Source organism: Colius striatus, chromosome 1 (genome assembly GCF_028858725.1).
Source record: "Colius striatus isolate bColStr4 chromosome 1, bColStr4.1.hap1, whole genome shotgun sequence".
Taxonomy (NCBI): Eukaryota; Metazoa; Chordata; class Aves; order Coliiformes; family Coliidae; genus Colius; species Colius striatus.
In genome coordinates, this window is record NC_084759.1 from 40,837,571 (window position 1) to 40,856,578 (window position 19,008).

At 33.3% G+C, this 19,008-nt stretch overlaps 1 protein-coding gene across 6 annotated transcripts in view; it reads right to left on the bottom strand.

Annotated features, from left to right (window-relative positions):
- DACH1 (dachshund family transcription factor 1) overlaps positions 1-19,008 on the bottom strand; it is a 359,570-nt gene that overhangs the window by 186,910 nt on the left and 153,652 nt on the right. For all 6 annotated transcript variants that reach the window (XM_061995471.1, XM_061995480.1, XM_061995461.1 and 3 more), the window contains exon 2: positions 18,325-18,440. In XM_061995471.1, coding sequence (XP_061851455.1) covers positions 18,325-18,440 — 116 coding nt within the window. The remainder of the gene's footprint in view (positions 1-18,324; positions 18,441-19,008) is intronic.

A 19,008-nucleotide genomic window follows, 5' to 3' on the forward strand; every position in this document is an offset into this window, starting at 1 on the left:
GTTGTTGTTGCTATTATTTGCACCTTCAGTCTTTCTACGCATTCCTAAGTTCGTTAAATAAGATGAATATTGGAAAAATATGGAAATAATAGGGTAAAGCATCAAAATGTATTTGGTAGCATCAATCTATTGATATTAATGTTCTAATTTTATTTTCAGCAATCTAGTAGTTTTAAAGTAAACTGGGTTTAGAATGTTTGAAAGAATATTCTACCAGATAAACAAATTTTGTAATAAGTAATTATCCCGTGTATTTATGTTTAGTTTCATGGTACACTCCTGCATAGCTCTAGAAATTAATGGAAAGCCAACGCAACAGAGAGAGATATTTGATTTTGTAGTTCAGAAGCTGCTGACATTAGGCATTAGACCATAAGTGGGTCAGAATAAACACTTAACATTCAAATTTAAATATAATACTGTGTAATACAAGAAGATCTATACAGTCATAATGTCGGAATATATTAGGTATGATGATAATACTTCTATTGATTTCAGTCTGTTAAAATAATGAAACTGGATTACAAGAATCAATTCTTGGAATATAACAAAAAGCATATATTACTTCCTTTACACTATTAAAATAGTCTTTTCAAGTGATAGTGACTGTAACTATTTTAGACTGTAACTGAAAACAAGTGTTAATTTTCTCAATCTCACCTAAAAGAAGTCTTATAGTAGTCTTTCTGTTATCGTAACGGTTGTCAAGCTTAACAGTCTCTTAGCCATTTTACAAACAGCTTTCTGCACCTGATCAATTATTTAAGACTCGCTCTTACATCATTACTGCAAAGAGAGGAGGTGTTTCAATAGGAGGATCTACCATTAAGGACAATTACAGAGCGGTCTGTTTCCTTTCATGGAGGAAGGACACTCACAAAACACTGTAAAACATTCAAGAAAGCATACTTTCTGGTAATGTCTTCATAGTTATATTTATCTAAATATTTCATAACTTCTGAAAGTCCAACAAAAAATAAAGCACTGGTTTTTCAGGCTGTCTGGCGTGGTGTTTTTATTTTCAGATAGAAAAGTGTTCTGTATATTTTACATTATTTCTACTCCAGATGAGATTCATACTGTAGTCTTGAAATCACACTGCTATAAAATAATTCAAAAGATTACATTTGTTACAGTCACTAAAATAAATAAAAACTACAGCATTCATGAGAACGTATGTTAAAAAATGAGAAGAGATCCAGAACATGAAATGTAATCAAATCTGCAAAGGACAAAGCATGTATTCAAACCTGAAGTGTGAAGCAAAGAGGAATTTGCATTGTGAATGCAATAAAAACTGTAAATCAGTTCTTTAAAAGCAGAAGACAACTGTCTTCTGAGCTAAGGGCTGCAGGCATCATTGAGTGCACAGAACACTACAGATTTCCATCCTGGCATAGCAAGTTTAAGATCTGCGATGGAGATTCACACTCCAGTGTTGTTACCAGGAGGTAATTATACAACAGTATTTCTAATGATGGAGTCCCAAAGCAATGCTTCTCCTCTTCCCAGTGGAAAATATCTTTTGAAGCAAAGAGTGGCTGTGGGATTCAAGAGGAGGGAAAACACATACCATAAAATATAATTAAAAATTGTGGAGGCTGCCTATGACAAGAATAACCATAAAAAACAGATACAAACCAGCTGGCTGTTAACAACTCCTGAGTTATAAAAATCTTAAACCTGCTGTAAAGCACTCAATTCGATTTACATAACCACAGAGCTGACATTCCTTTTAGGCTCCTCTGCTGGGGATTATTTTGACATGTTTTAAGGCAGCATAAAAAGCAACTGTGAAAGGAAGACATGTATCATCTTACATAAAAATTCATTCTTGCCTTAAGATCGGACTTACACACTTTAATCCCAGCATCTTTACTGAAACTGGAAAATACCTTCAACGGCTACTGGTGATCCAGTTTTATAACATTATCCCTTTGGTGCTCATATTTTTTATAAAGTTGATAGTCTATGTATACACACAAACAGAAAAAAATCCATACAATCTCAGAAGCTTAAGTTTCACTGTTACTGCACAAAATGTCAGCTCCACTAGAACCCACTACAGTGTGCAGCATATCTAGTCTTAGATTACGTTGCTTAAGATTGAGATCGGTCTTTGCTAAACAAGAGAAGCATTTCTTAGGAATGTAATGATGCAGACAGTGTTTTACACAACTAACACAGCTTGCTGTAGGGAATTAAAATAAACAAAATAAAATAAAATCAATCTTACATTGAGTGAAGTTTTGATGTATAAGTGCTGGCAGCTTACATTGCCCAGAGCACAGAATGAGTTTTGCCATTTGATAATTTGCTTGATTCACTGTGCTGCCTCACGCAGGGCATTTTATGCCTGATTTATGTTTAATCGAGTCACCTGCTTAATGTTAAGGAGGGTCACAGTTAGATAGAGGGGTTACAACCATATAGGGCTTTCAACATCTCCCAGTTTGACATAAGAAATGGGTGTAAGTGTTAGAGGTCAAGCTTTTTCTTTTATTTTTATTTAATGTTCTCTATGGAATATTACATGAAACATTAATGTACCACAAAACTAATTTGATTCCCTTTTGAAACACAGTAGGCAAATACAGATTAGGAGACTTAAAACACTTACAAATAAAATAAAAGCAATATGTAGTCTAAGAAGTGATCATCTATCTGTGAATTTTTTTAAAGACTATAAGGTACTTACACAAAAATGAATATAACTTGTCCCTTTAACAGATATACAATAAAATTTAGACATGTCTGTGTAAAAAATAAATATTACTAAACAAAAGGATGATAAACTTTTAATATAAATAAGATGTCCAGATTTACTATTCAGACTGAATGTTTATCCTTTTAAACATGTATGACTGGATATTAGGATTATCAGCATTTTCTTTTAAATGATTATATGAAAAATTACATTTATACTAAATAAATAAAACTAGATGTGGACAACTACTACAGCTCGGAGAGCTCACACACAGATGATCTTTCTGATTCACATACATATGTTTCAACATACTGAAAATTACTGCAGGACGTTATGTATTTTGAGATTAAAGTCCTCTCATATAGCACTGAAAAAAATAGATATTGTGCCAAATAAGATATTTAAAGATGATGTATTTTTAAGGAGGAATTATTACAGTCAGCAAGGGAAGACGGAATTCAGCACTTAGCAGTTCAGATAACTGCATTTACAAGGTCACTTCATGCTGATTCAGATTTAAAAAATAAAGTCCTTAGGGTTTTTTGCTATTTTGGGAACAGTGTATCTTTTTTAGAGGAAGCAGTGTAGTTACTTGCATCATTGCAGGTGTAAGTTCTAAAAGAATCTGGCATTTTTTAGGAAGTAGGATAATAGTGGTAAGCCTTGTTCAGAAAACTCTGATAAGATTAATATTAGTTCATTGAAATATTTTAAATAAGCAAAATATATATACTAACTTATGCTTGTTTACAGCTCTTGAGGACTGTTATTATGCCAAAAGTAAAACTGGCAGTTCTATTGGAGTTAACATGAAATATCATGTCCTTGGTTGTTTAAATGGTATAGTTATTCATTACCACAGGAAAACATTTATCAGTCTTTTAGTACACTAAAATAGATACATGTCGTGTCAGGAATCCAGGTACCAGAACTCAATAACAGCACAATTCACAATGAAACCAGAGGGATATCAGAAGTTTCAATTCTTGACTAAAACGTGATTGCCTGCTAAACTGCATGTGTGTGATATGCTACATTTTGTGCAAATAATAAAATTTAAAAATTATTATTTCTTTTTATACTATACCCAGAACATGCTAAGTTTCTTCAGATGCTTTAAAACATATTAATTATTTCCATAGATTCACCTAAAGAACAATGTATAAACATAGTTTTGCATCCACACTTTTGAAATAATTCACCTACACTGACAGTTTCACCCATTTGATTTAACATTAACCTTCTAAAATTTAAGCATTCAGTTCAAATTCTTCATCTAAGTTGCCAACAGTCAATGAAGACACACAGGCATTTCCAGAAGGTGATTCATGTGGCCTGCCTTATTGAGATGTATCGCTCTCAAGAGATGTTTGCTACTTTCCACTGCCTGTGAAAGGAGATGGCTTGCTAAGATTTCAACAGCTACGTTTTTGACACACTAGCAGATGAATCTTCTCTTTGATAGCTAACTTCTCAGATAGCTAAAGCTAGAGAAAATTAGTTTCTTTCCTCAGTGAAACACTAGTGAAGATATTTACCTATATGCTTGCTGTTTCTAAGGAAATATAATGAATCCACTGCTTTGGAATTCTATTTCTAGGTAAGCATTTTCTTTAAAAGTAGTTTTATGTTCTACTACGAACTACTATGAACTTATCTCAGCATCTTTTCTACCTACTTGACTAAAACCTCCTACTTTATAAAAGTTTAAAATATACTAGACATTAAGATCCCAGCAAAATAAAGTAAGAATCAAAAAGATATGTGTTTTGTGTTGTCCTTTGAGGAAGAAAAATTCTATTGAACGTTCTTTCTTTCTTTTATTCATTCAAGGACTCTATTTTGACATAAAAAATTTCTAAGAAATAGAACTTCATGGACATAACAGAAGAAAATTCCCTTTGAATTCTATTAGTTATCTCATTTTCTATCCATTTCTGTCAAATATTTTGCTAATTACTTTTTTTCCCTTGATTTCACTCCTACTTAAATCAAATTGGGGAGATAAAGTGATTTCACAATATAAACTTTAACCTTTCATTAAAAATTTAGATTTAGTGTCATAGTACACATTGCTAAAGAATACAAGGCATCTACTGGATTGAGTCCTTCCCAGCTTGATTACTGATGAAATATGACCCACATCAGTGATAACAGGGTCATCAGTAGCAACTCCACTGAACAAGACATTCAGTGGTTGGTCCCAAAAGTTCCTGTCAAGTTTTGAATTACAGATAGAAATCAGCTGCAGAGTAGCATATCAGCAAGTGTCCTGGTCACTTTCACATAATATAGAATCCATTTGTTAGTATTGTTAGTGCATTTTATTACTTCACAGAAAAACTTGAATATATGAATTAATCAGAGCATAAAGAAATCTCAAACATGCTTAGAAAGATGTAGTTCTGTTCACTTGAGTAAACCTAATGTCAGTGATAGTGATGATTATGGGCCTATTTATTTCATTTAGTGGAGCATAGTACTGAGATATCTGAATTAGCATGTTCACATGGTGCAGGCACCACAGAGAGGTACTAAAACTCAGGAATGGAAGCTCTTTTATGATGTTATAATAATGATGCACCCAGGCTGATAATGATTCAATTCTTTTGTACTGTAACTATCTTCTTAATTCCACCTTCTTAAAGGCAGTGCCAGATTACAGAAGGGAAAGTACCTAAAACGATTTCTGACTCTGAAAAGATCTTATGAAAATCTACCACCTTTTCCTCTACTTCTGTCTTTCAGGACAGGCTGAAAATGTTTTAACATCTGTACCCAGAAAGTGCACTCTCTCTCTAAATAAAACACTCTTTCAAAGTTTATGTCACATGAAAAGAACAGACGGCAAAAGCCAATCATGAAGAGTGGAATCCTGAAAGCCCCAGCATCTAAGAGATACCCATTGTACATGCTGGTGAGACTTAGGGAATTCCATCTCAATAAACCAGATAGGAAACTTATACTAAGAAGACTTTTTTTTTTTAAAGTAAAACTTTTCATCAAAAATACAATTTTAAAATAACTGTGAGAACTCTCTTTATAGATGACCTTTAATGGGATAGGCTCTGAACACACCTTTTTGACCCTGTGCACAGCATTATATTTTCATGCTAGGAAAAAATTATGACTTTTCATTTAGTAGGTATTTTTTTCAGAAACTTGTAAACATCTCATGTAAAGACAGCATGAAAACATGTATTTTTTTTTAATAGTCTTGAAATCCCCATTAATTTCTGGCATTTATACAAAGCTAAAGATTTAACATATAGTAGCCATTTCCTCAGGTGGTAATGTTTCTTCTGGAAGATGTATGCAGTCAATGATAAAAAAACAAATGCAATTCAAATTTATTGCATTGTTTTAAAATTTCAAAAAAGTAGTTAGGATGTAGAATAAAGCTGAGAGAAAAAATGAAGGCTATGAATTCAAGTTAATATTTTCTTTGGATATTTGGCAAAATGGACATGAGATCTAGTTAGCAGAAATCATGAGCGACGTTAGCACTGGAAACGTCTTTCCATTTGCAACTTGCTTATCTATCACTGTTTACTTTTTTATTTATTCTTTAAAAGAATGCTACCCAATAGCATTTCCTCTCAGATTTACTAGATTAGCCAGGCTGCTGAGATAAAGGATTCGTGATTGGTTAACATGCAAAGAATAAGGGAAATAATCACTGTCAAGCTTGAAGCAACAGCATTAAGGTGTCTACAATGAAACTAGTAATTTCACCAAAAGAAATTTAGTGGTCTAATCAAAACTATTCAAAGACATAAGGAAGCATCATACCACAAAACATGATATCAATACCCTCCTGCCCCCAGAAAAAAATAGTTAATTAGGACATAATCAACTTCAAAGTCTTTCGCATCTCTGAAAAAGATGGTGAGATAAAGACATCATGTTAGAGAAAGTGACTCTGGAATAGAGAGATAAAGTCAAGGTAGTAGAAACCACACCAAAGCAACAAATAAAAATTGAAACAATTTTATACTAAACTTCAACAGGAAGAACCACTGTATGTAACCATAGGAACACCACTACACAAAAATGAGATGGAGTCTATCAATGGATAAGATGTTAGCATTTAGTGACTGAGGATGAAGTAAGGAGTCTTCTACTGGGAGCAGACCACAGATATATCTGTGTTAAGTGAATAAACACAATTAAATCATTAATTGTAAAAGAAGCAATGAAGCAGATTCAGATACAACTCAGAAAGTGTTATCTCAGAGGTTATAGAAACAATTATGAATTACACAGTAAAACAAAACAAAAAAATCCCACTTATCACAAATGTATTACACAAAGAACAAAGGATGTTCCAAGGGCAGACCAAATAATAGCCTAAGATGTGAGATAGAAATGAAGTTAAATCCAATGGCAATAACTTCAACACAATCACAAGTTATATAAGGGGTATGTCCTACTTCATCTGGGCTACCTACTGAATTTATTGACTTATTTGTTTACTTTCTAATACAAACTGCTGGTACTCTTTTTAACTTTTAAAATACCAGTCAATTGGCCAAAGGAAGTTTTGTGAAATTCTTGCCTTGGTAGCTAGAAAGGACTAAGAAATTAAGTATTTGAAATGAACTATAAGAGAAAAATGTTGTCGGGAATTAGTTACTTTTTTGTGTACATCTTCCCAAATATTTCTTTCCATTATTAAAGCTTTAATGAAATAAATCTGAAATATTTTATAAAGAAAAGTAAAGAAAGTAGTGGAAGAAGGAAGATAAGGAAGAAGAAAGATAAATACTCATTCCTACTACAGTTTTCTGACTTTATAAAGCAGAATTTAAATAGTTCAAAATTCATGCCAAGACTAAATCTGTGCAATCTAGAAACAGTGAAATTTCCAGTGCTCAATAAGGAAAATGTCTCAAATTTGGACAGATAAAGAATTATATATTCTAGTCCTTCTATTACTTTGGTAAGAGTTAGAAATAAGAAGTTACAAACCAAGTTGAAATCACAGAACACCTGCAGGAAATTCTAAAATACTTGTTCACATAGGAATAAATATTTGCTCAGAGCATGTGATTTAACACACATTGGACAAATAGCATTCAGTTACTGAGCAGAAGGTGGAGAAATCAAGTTGCTTGTACTTAAAACGGCATTTCCAAATAAGCATTTTTAATTGCTTTCAGATGCCTTTGGATCTTACTAGTGATTAACCTAATTCAGCAGACATGAGTAAATACTTGTGTTCCAAGAGCTTGTAAATTTTTTACACTTGGCCTTATAAAAGATAAAACTTACACAAAAACTTGGCCTCTAGTCTCTTTAAACAAAATCAATGCTAGAAACTCAACAGATGAAATACTCATCTTACCAATAATTTTATAGTATAGCTACAAAATCTGGTCTGTAATAGCCCATGGATAGTACACAAAACAGAAATAGCCAGGAACTCCATGGATTATTTTTTTTTAGGTTGGGAAAGTTTTAAGAACAAAAAGAATATGGACCTAGAGTTGTAAGCTGCAGGATACAAGCCTGTCCTCCAAGACAAAGAACAGCTATGAAGTGTTTTATTTATTGTATGGATGAAGCCATAAAAGTAATGTTCTTTAAAGGAAGTAGTAGCTTAAATAATAGCATTTCTTGCGCAGACCTTCCTGGGATGTAAGCATTTGGGCTTTTTTTTCATTTCCTTTAAGAGTTATCTGCTACCATAATATTTATTTTGGTTCTACATACATGGCACCTCCTTATAACATGACTTTCCATATAAAATTTTAGCCTAAGTGGTAATAAAAATCGGTTTAAAGTGAAATCTGAATAATTTACATTTTATATTAAAATGTTCTTATGGCTGTATTTAAAAAAAAAAAAGTTAAATCCTATTTCATAATAAGTTATTTAATATTCCATAAACAAGAATCTCATGTTATACAGTATATACTACACAGGAATAAGTGCTGTATTTTTTGTCATTCACTGACAAAATTTTTTGTCTAGGAGTATGTTGCCCTCAGTGTGTTCAGAATCTGTATATCTGATACTTCAAAGGCCGAATATAATTTCAGCTTTCAATAGTGGAAAAAAATAACTTTAAAAATTGTTTTGTCACAGAGTGACTGAGTGCACATGAACTACTGTTTTCTTCCACTTGAATGAAATATTATTCTACTAGAATCTTTTGAGATACTTTTCAAAACAAATGTACTGATTCACAAGAAATCACCTTTTTCTTCTCAAATATTTGCACTGAATACTGATGAAACTCTGAAAACCATTCAAGTTTTCTGTTGTTGTGGGGTTTTTTTCTTTTCTTTTTGTTGGCAGTACTTGCAAAAAGAATGTACTGTTGTGATGCAGTAAGTTACCTGGTTACTAAATCGCCCAAGTAATATGGTCTTTTTATTCCCACATTCACATTCATTCATTAACCAAGGGTATGAGGAAAACCTGTCATTGTTTGCACTGTGTTAAACAGCTTTTCTCACCATCTGAAGTCCAAGCTTAAGTGACATTATAAAGTCAGTATTGTGATGTTGTTTATTTAAGATCCTACCCTTGATTTACATGGTTCTTAACAAGGTAGCTCCAGTAACATGATGTAAATATAAATTAAGATTATTGGAATATGCAGCTAACATCACCTCATGTTTTTGAATTCTCTATTTCTGTACCATTTTTTAAAAGTAGTCTACAGAAAGCAATGCTATTCTATTAATTTTCCTCTCAATAAAGGCAACTGTATTGTTCAAGCCATATGTGTGATCTTAGTGCCAGTGGTATCAGACAACAAAATGAGTACAGAGAGAAGGAAATTTAGTAGATGTATCTGCCCATCTAAAACACTCCCTGCAACCTGTTCTACTTCCTCTATGTCAGCCTAAATCTCAGCACCTAATGAAATGGCAATGTTGACAAAACCTCACTTTTCAGTAAAATCTATCAGTACACTGTCTATCTGCCATTGCTATGGATTTTGATGACTTAAAATTACTTGCTGACATTATTAATTTTATCTTCACTAGGCACAGCTTTCCTTTCCCTAGATTACTCAGTCCTAGCACACAACTGTTTTCATAGTTAGAAACGAATACATCATTAATTGATGACCTCGTCAAAGCAATGTAATAACAGTAATATTCGCCGCACTCCAAGATCTTTTTCTAAATGTCCATAGTAGTCATGTGTCTAATACTACCAGAAATAACAGTTTATTCTTTTCCGACAGCTTGAACACAGTATCTCATTGCAATTAAGACTGGATTGAAAAGAGAAGTTCAAGACTTAATTGCAAAACATCCCTAACTAAAAAACACTTCAGAAAGATAAAGGTTCCTGTATATGCACTGTTTAAAGAGGACAACCTTCTAAGCTGTCATCTAACACAGAAGACTTTAAAAAAATGATCCATTAACATAATACTCAACATTCTTTTTTTTTTTCTTGTGTTATAGTCTTACAAAGGTGCCCAAATATGATGCTTGCTTGCATACTTTATTGAAAATACCATTTACTGGAGTAAATTCTTAAGTTCACCTACACTGTACATCCCGACACCTTTTTTGGATGTAGCCATCACATTTAAGTCCTTGCATGAGATCTGGAAAACTCCATTCCATACGCTTTTCTTAACCAGGAGACACCACCTTTTACAACACCACTCCCAAAAAGCCCAAACCCAAGTTTAATACATTAAAATGCAGTTTCTTCCCATACTTTAGAGAGTCCTCAAATACATTACAGTAAAATTGTGGACCATAACTTTGGAATATATACATCTGAAGCCATTTTTTAATTGAATTTAGCACTAGCAGTGGATCACATATGGAATGAAGAGAAAGAAAAAATAATTCACCCTTCACTTGATCATGTCATGCAAGAACCTAAGTAGCCTAATTCTACAGGAAAGAAGATGGGCATCTTGATAGCATTCAAGAACTTTCTGTCAACATCATAACACAGAACCACCGTCAGTAATGTGATGAAACTGAGCTTTGTACCAGATCTTTCTTTGCTTCCAATAACAAGTACCATCTTACTACACTGCTACAGCAATCAACATAATTGAGATAAGACAACAGTGTTTTTGTAAGACTGAGATATTATTCCAAATTCCGCAGCTCAGGTTCTTTTGTAGTGGCAGTGTTTATGAAAATAATACTCTGTATTTGACATTTAAAATGGCAGTGCACTGTTTGCTCTGTAAAAGCTTAGTTTTTAACTAATTAGAAATTTAATTAATTGTGTATCAAATCACAATCTCATATTTCCCACAATTAGTAAGCTTACATTTTGTATAATTTAATTTTGAGAAATTAAATTTTGTGAAACAATCAGTGTACTCTGCAATATGTATCTTTTCAATAACTTCTTAATTTCAAATACAACTAACAGTATGTTGGAATTCAGAAAGCTATAGCGATCACTAGTAAACACTTCCAGGACCAGGTCCAAATTTAGTCATTGGTAACTTCACCACATACCTGCCCAAGATTTTAATTGCCTTTTTTTTTTGTATCAAGACTATGGTGGAATTTTTTTTTAATTTTGTTTTGGTTTGCATGCTAATTGTTTTACAGGAAACCCTGATGATAAAATACCCTCTTTTGAAAAGTGGAATTAATTTTTCCCAGGATGTTTAATATACTTCTATGATTTGAAACAAGCAACTGGAATTTGGGTGAGGGTCACTTCAAAAGTCAGACCCACCTTTTTCTTTTCCATTCATCTTAAAATCTACCCTGACTTAGCAAAGCAATATATAGCTGAAAACTATCACATATTGTTAGAAGCTTTATTAGTATCTTCTAACAGTTCACCTTTGCAAAACATGATCCTTTGACTGGGATCATCCAAAACTGGTACAGAAATATCATTCTGGAGAAATTCACAATTCAATACCATTACACCCTTAGCCTTCAGAAGGAGAAATTATTCTGTGATGCAGGAAGGAAAAAAATAAAAAACTTATTTTCTCAGATTTTTCACTGAAAAGTAATAAATCTATGGTCATCACACCCTAACACTAAATGAGTAGTCACAAGATACAAGAGAGGATTCACTTGCTTATAAATATGCTGTAAAATATCTTCACTCCTCAGTTCCTTTTTAAACATCTTCAGAGTGTCAAGGTATCTGACTATCCTCACTGCTTAAATATTTAATCCCACAGCCTCCTTTGAAGTGAACCAACTTGTTCCCTTTATATCAAAGGAGCTGGGAGCATTTCTGGAAACAGTTCAATCCAAGGACTCCTCCCAACAGGCAATGGGTGAACCTGTGTGAGGTTTGACTCTCTGACTTAACACAGTCTTTCACCAGTATCCTGTAGGCACTGAATGTATGTAGTGTTGTATCGTATAACACTGTAAAATGTATGAGTCCTTAAGAGATTATAGGTTAAAACTTCTTAATACAAAAGGTTCTACTTCTGCAAGTAATTAGTGGTTTTATAAAGAGCTTGTGACCAAAAAGGCTATGTCTGTGTGGTTCATTGTAAGCAAAAACACCCATGCTTAGAAATGTCTAGAACGAAAATAGCTAATGTGGTTAAGTGGCTTTAGATTCAGAGATATCTTATAATCTGCCTGCTTAGAGAGCTTCCATACATTTGCCTATAATAAACCATGTCGTCACATCCTATTCTCTTACAAAAAGCTATTGAAGTCACTGCCTATTTGAAGGAGTATTACTGAAACACAAAAATAAATTCTTATATGGCAGTATTTTCTGCTCAAATAATATAATAAATTTCATTTTAACACATTTTAAATGCACATTGAGGAGTAAAATATAAAAAGTCAGAAAATAATAAATTTGCATGTGTCTGAGATTATACAGCTAAGCACTCAAGTTCCCATTGTGTCTTGCATTATTACCCTAATATTGTTGAAAGAATTGTTTGGAGATTTTTATAAAATTTGTGGCTACATAAAAAAATCAACTTAATTATTAACTAATGAATGTAAGGGACTTGGAACTTAAACTAGTAAGCTTCCAGAACTTGTTTTCAGTGATAAAGTCTCTTGTAATCAAGTAGAAGATAGCTAGGCAGTAAACAGGATGATAATACAACAAAATGATGACAAGTGTTTTCAGAAGAGGTCAGGTGGCCTGAATTACACCTTAATATTTTAAAAATTATGAAGTAATGTATTTTCAGAGTTGAGTCAGTGTATCTTCCAACTGATACATTAACCAGTGAATATGATAGAATCTTTCACACTAACGATAACAACTACTTCAAAATGAAGTGCAAAAATGTTTGTGTAATCTGACTCAATTTCTTAAATTATCCCTCTGAAAAGTTTATCACTCTGAAAGCAGAGTTTTGTTGCTTATGTTTACAGTAAGTTATTTCAGTCTCATAGGTTAAAGAACATATCGTTCTATAACACTATTCGAAAGCAATGCTAATGTTAGAAATTATTAAACTCTAAACCAAAACATCATGCTAACATTTCAGAACTAAGCAATAGCCACTCAGGTTTTTTAAGGTATATCCTTTTAACCAATATAGGATCACAAAATGTACACACTACATAAAATAATTAACTAATAGGTTCGCTTCTAAAAATTACTAAGTATGTAAATCAAACTTTTAATTTCTAGTCCTTGGAATACTCTCAGAAACTAACTCTATTCACTTTGATTAAAATTAAAGATTAATTTTTTTAAAAATTCTTAAAACATTCTTAAACCTTACAGGACTGAGTCTACCAGGAGAAAATACTTCCAAGTACAGGTTTTGTTTCTTGCAAATATCCAGCATGATGGGGATATATAATAATTATCATTCTATTTTAGCCATTCTTTCCCTTCTGCCTAATACAACATCTATATCTGTGAGACAGAGAAATGGAATTATTTAATTATGTGATTAATCTTTCTTTAAATATCAAATAATTCCATCTTCTACTTTAGAAGAAGCACTGACATGCTTTATCAATAGCTGCATCTGTGAACTCCATTTGTCCTCCAAGCTGAAATAATCTATACAAAACGTATCAATTCTCTCCTTACTTTAACCCCTCCATAAAAATGCTTTGTGGCTCAGACAGTTTTGTACAAGATGAATGCTGGAATATAATTCTAATGATTCAGATATATAGCAAGAGAGAAAATAAGGATGAGATTAAAAAAATTACATCGTCCAATTATCACTTAGAGAAAAAAACAGAATAAGAGTTTAATACAGGAAAGTAGTTATAATTCATGTATGTTAAAACTTTCAGAGAAAGCTTAGTATCTTTGCATTGGAAAAGGAGAGTATGGTACCAGAAGTACAATAGGTGGGTGGAAATATCTATAATAAAGCAAATTTGTTCAAAATGATATAATGTAAAATTAAAATAACATTAAAATAATGTAAAAAAATAACATGTACAGTGCTTTGAAATTACGTTTTTATTTACAAATATGTATCTAGATATATGTAGTAGTATTCTTATGCCCTATAATAGTGATTTCCAAAAGTACTTTGTATTCACATTTTATTTTTGAGAGAAAGATACAGTTCCTGAAGTAAATACAAGAGTTTTGTAGTTATTCATTTCATCACCTGTAGATTAAAGCCTCAATAGGACAAGATGCAGAAAAATTATGTCAGGAGCATTATAAAACTGCTTCAAAACCTAAAATACTTCATAACAATTATAAAAAAATAATTGAAAAGTAGAGAGAACTGTTTTTCAAAATTTTTATGAAAAATAATGGAAATATCATTTAATATGTTATATAGTAACTACAGACGTAAAATTCCAGAACACAATGTGTAACATACACTCTACTTAAGAATTACAGCACTGCTTGCTTTTCTGATTAATTACAATTATCTACCTCTTGAACTTTAGACAACTTTTGAAGCCTTCCAAGCACATTAGCCAATAAAAGATCTGCAGTACACGGAGATGTGCAGATCAAACTATGATGAGCTATCTAGTTTTGGAAGGGCTTCAAGGCATTATCCATATAAGCCTAAACAGTTGGTACACCTGTCTGAACCTACATCAAACTCTTCTTTCTTCTGACTACATCATTTGTAACATTCGCAGATATTCATTCTGTGGACAATTTAAGAAGATCTTCGCTTCCTGATAATAAACATTTCTTATTTTGTCACACCTTCAAAGGCCTTACATTTTTTTTTTTAATGTAAAACTGTCTTTTTGTCTTTTCTGAAGTTGTGTGAACATTCAATACATTGAGTCTAATGAAAGACAGGGGACAAATCAGCAATTGCAGGTAATATTTATGAATCTTGTGATGAAACGGATAGAAAACCACCCAAGAGATGATCCTCACTTCTTCAATTTATGCTTTCTAAAAGAATGTGGAATATTCTTTTTTTTCCCCTTTTACGTTCCTTCTCAGTACAGTCCCTTCATCTCAGCTTAGTCTTCTCTAAAGCAAATCTATTCTAAGTGATGATGTAACACTGCCTGCATGAGATTTCAGACTGAATCAAGAATAAATTACTTTCTAAGGGTTCCTTAACTTGGCCTCTTATAAAAGTATACAATCCTGAAATTTCATGAGAAATATGAGCATACAGTTTTGTACCGTTATTATCAGCACACATAAAAAATGTATGCAGAACCAGACCCTTAGAAACAATGTTTTCCACCTTTAAATGTTTCTATATTACGTGTCAGATTTCAGAAAAAGGAAAATTTTCAGGTAAAAAGCATACATTAAATCATGGCATTGTGTATCCTAGATACACCTAATAATTGCAGATCTCTGTTACTTAAAGAGCATTAAATAGCACATAATTGTTTGTGTGATCACCTACATTCTTTTGTAAGCAGGAGGGAAACTTAGCTATTATACTCAGATTATTAAACTAAACAGAAAGCTTAAAAAGAACCTTTAAAAAAAATGAGAGAGAAAAGTGGGAGAGCACTTAATCTGTTACTTGGATTTTCAACTGCTTAGAGTTGGATTCTAACAGGAAATTCAAACTTCATAAACTTCTCAACCAAAGGGTCATCTCAGGGCCACAAACATGATTAAGCCACTGGAGCACCTGACACATGAAGAGATGCTAAGAGAGCTTGGATCATTCAACCTGGAAAATGCTGGGGAGGGGAATCTTACTGATATGTATGCATATCATGGAGACAGAGCAAAGAACATGAAGCAAGACTCTTCTTACTGTTGTCCAACAGACATAAACTGAAATACAAGAAATTCCACGGAAAAGTAAGAAAAATATTTTATTTTTATAGTAGTCAAACACTGGAACAGGTTGCAAAGCGATGTTGTGGAGGCTCCACCTTGGAAGACAATCAGACTCCAACTGGACGCAACCCTGAACAACCTGCTCTGAGTGACCCTACTTTGGGGAGGCTGGACTATATCATCTCCAGTGGTGCTTTCTAACCTCAACTACTGTGTGATTCTGTGAGTACACTGTGACAATATGGAGGAAAATGTTCACAAATGGCAAAAATTTCCTAGTATCAACTAATATGGTAGCACATAAAAATTGCACCTACATCATCTTTTGCAGTTATAGCAGTTCTTTGTTGGTAGGGGGCTCATACAGCAGTTTTGGCACTTATTCACAACACAGATTCACAAAAGTACATTGATTTGAATTAATAAAATCAGATTGTAAGACTATTTTTATATTCACCCATCTATAAAATGCTGAAATGACTGCTATGTAGCACTGCTATCACGATGTTCCTTACCTTTGCTGAGCCATGCTCTCTGGAACATCAGATGCTAGAGCTTGCTTCTGTCAGTGTTTGCATTTTTTGTGCTGTTTGAGACTCAACACCACCACAATGTGAAAAAAACATGCTCATTCCCTTCTGTTGTGGTAAGCTAAGTAATGTGAAACCAGTTCAAACTAAATAGTGACTTCATTTAAAACCTTCCTCTTTTGCAAGACTCACAAAGCATAACCATCTTAAAAGGACTCGATGAATGATAATCTTATACATGCCTATTTTCTTTAATTTTGAATTATTTTCTTCTTTTTAAATCACACTTCTAAAAAAAAATCTACATCTGTTTTTTGTGGGCTGATACTCTAAGAAATTGGATCTGTGTTTTTAGTACCATATATTTTTATTCTTAACTTGTTATGACCAGCTTTAAAGGACTAGAGAGGAATTTGATACTTCAGGCATTAGTTGTGGTTTTAAGCTGATTTCTTACAATTAAAGAAAAAAAAAAACCAACAAAACTATTCCAGAAGATATTATATCAAGAGGCAATCTGTGCTTACATATTAACTGTAACACAAAGCCTCGATCAATACTGTTGACAAGGTTGTTTTTTTTTCCTGTCTCCCTCTTTTTGGCCTGCTTATTTGTCTCTGAGGTCTTTCATGTCATCTCCTTTCTACTTTTCACATGTATTTCTTTCTTTGATATTTTTTTGCCTTCCTTCCCCCAAATAATTTCCCTTTGCCTCTGCAGTTTTTGATCTCTCTCTCATGAACAGGAATACTTCTGCCCTATAAACACTTTCTTTCCTTCCCTACATTGACCCTATCTATTATTCTCACGTAACAGCGACTCTGCACCGTTTCCTGTATTACATTTTATCCTGCAAATCCTATTGTGCAAAATAGGACTTTTGGTCACACCTGCTCAGACTACCACCCTGAGTCCTACTTGCTTGACATCTCCCCATACTTGCCTGCACTCTCAGTCTCATCCCTCCTTCCCTCTGCTTACTTTACAGCTATCTCTTACCAATATTAGTCGTCTGACCTCATTTTGTCACTTGTCTTGAACTTTAGGCTTCTGAAAACCTGGATCTATCTGCTCTCCAAGACCCTGTAATCTTCCTCTCTATTTGGATCCATCTAGTTTATTACCTTTCTCCTACCTTAGAGAAAATCAGCACTAGAGACTGAGATGTGCAAACAATTGAGGAACAACTGGGGAAGAGGTGGAAGCTCAGACAAGCCTTCCTGAAGTGAGTGGGAGAATTTAACTCATTTGTAACAGGAAGAGAGGGAGTGTGGCACCACCATCAATAGCTTAACTGTTGGCTGCCTCCACCTTCAGGTGTCTCTCTTCATCTCCTTCCTGCAACACAGCCTTCCTTAATTTAACTATGTCTAAGAGCAAGTGACTGCTAGGAGATGGTTATAGTAACTTGCAAAAGTAGTTTGAGAAACAGATTGTTACAGACTTTACATTAGTATAAGGCCTCAGGAAACATATCAAAAATAGAATTTCAGGATGAAAAATTAAGACAGACGCATATGCAGCATGGAGTTATTTTAACTAACTTGGTTTCTTCGGGCAAGTATATTCATGACGACATTCTCTAACCAAGCAAAGCAGCAAAAAATCAGAAGATATCTGATCTATTAAAAACGAATAGGGAGATTATTGTCTAATGATAAATAATTCATGCTTTGAAAAGGGTTTTGTTTACAAAGAAGAGGGAAAAAATTATAAAGGATTATTATTTGCTCAGTTATTTGTATTTTAAAGCATTGAGCTTCCACATTTTCCATTACACACAATACATTTATGTAGCAATAACGTTTTATTAAGGGAACTCTTTTGTGGTATTTGGATGCTGGTTTCCTCGGCTGTTAATTTATTAACGTGGATATAAGCCATGAATTCAAAAGGCTGCATGTGTGAAGGTGTTTCTAGCAATCCTACCTGTTGGCGGGATGATTCCAGGAGACATTAGGCCTGGGACAGAATGTGGCATGATATGAGAATTCTCTGGGGAGGTGACACTTTGAGTCCTCTTAGGAGGCCTTCCAGGTCTAGAACTGAAACAAACAAACAAAAAAATTTTTACAATTAAGCTGTTGTCTTACACATCATTTCAAAGTTGTTTCAAGTGGTAACATGGACTGTAAATAAATTTGTTTCAAGGACGGTTGCTTTTGCAGTTAGATGTAATAGACTTCCATCACTAATTAGATTACATGCTGAATTCATTTTCCTCATTGAAGATCAGCCGCTCTTGATGCATAATTCATAGCCTGCACCTCGTTACCTGCTTCTTCATATTAATATCTATACACAGTTTGAATTGCCTCGTTTGCATATGCTAAAGTTCTGCATGCAGCCTTCAGCACGAAAATTATGCACTAACTTGTAATAATTATTACAGTCAGCCTGCTATTGATTTATGAGACTTTTAAAAACCAAATATGTGTAGTACTTGTAATGAATGATATTTTAAGGTTCTTCAGGAAATTAAAAGGCAATGGCTGCCTAAGGAAATGTTCTGCTTGTTTGATTTAATACTACAGTTAGCTGGGAGGTGGAATGAAAGAGTGATTCAGACCTATAGCACATTTTTCGATGATATGTTTTATTACTTCGCACTGC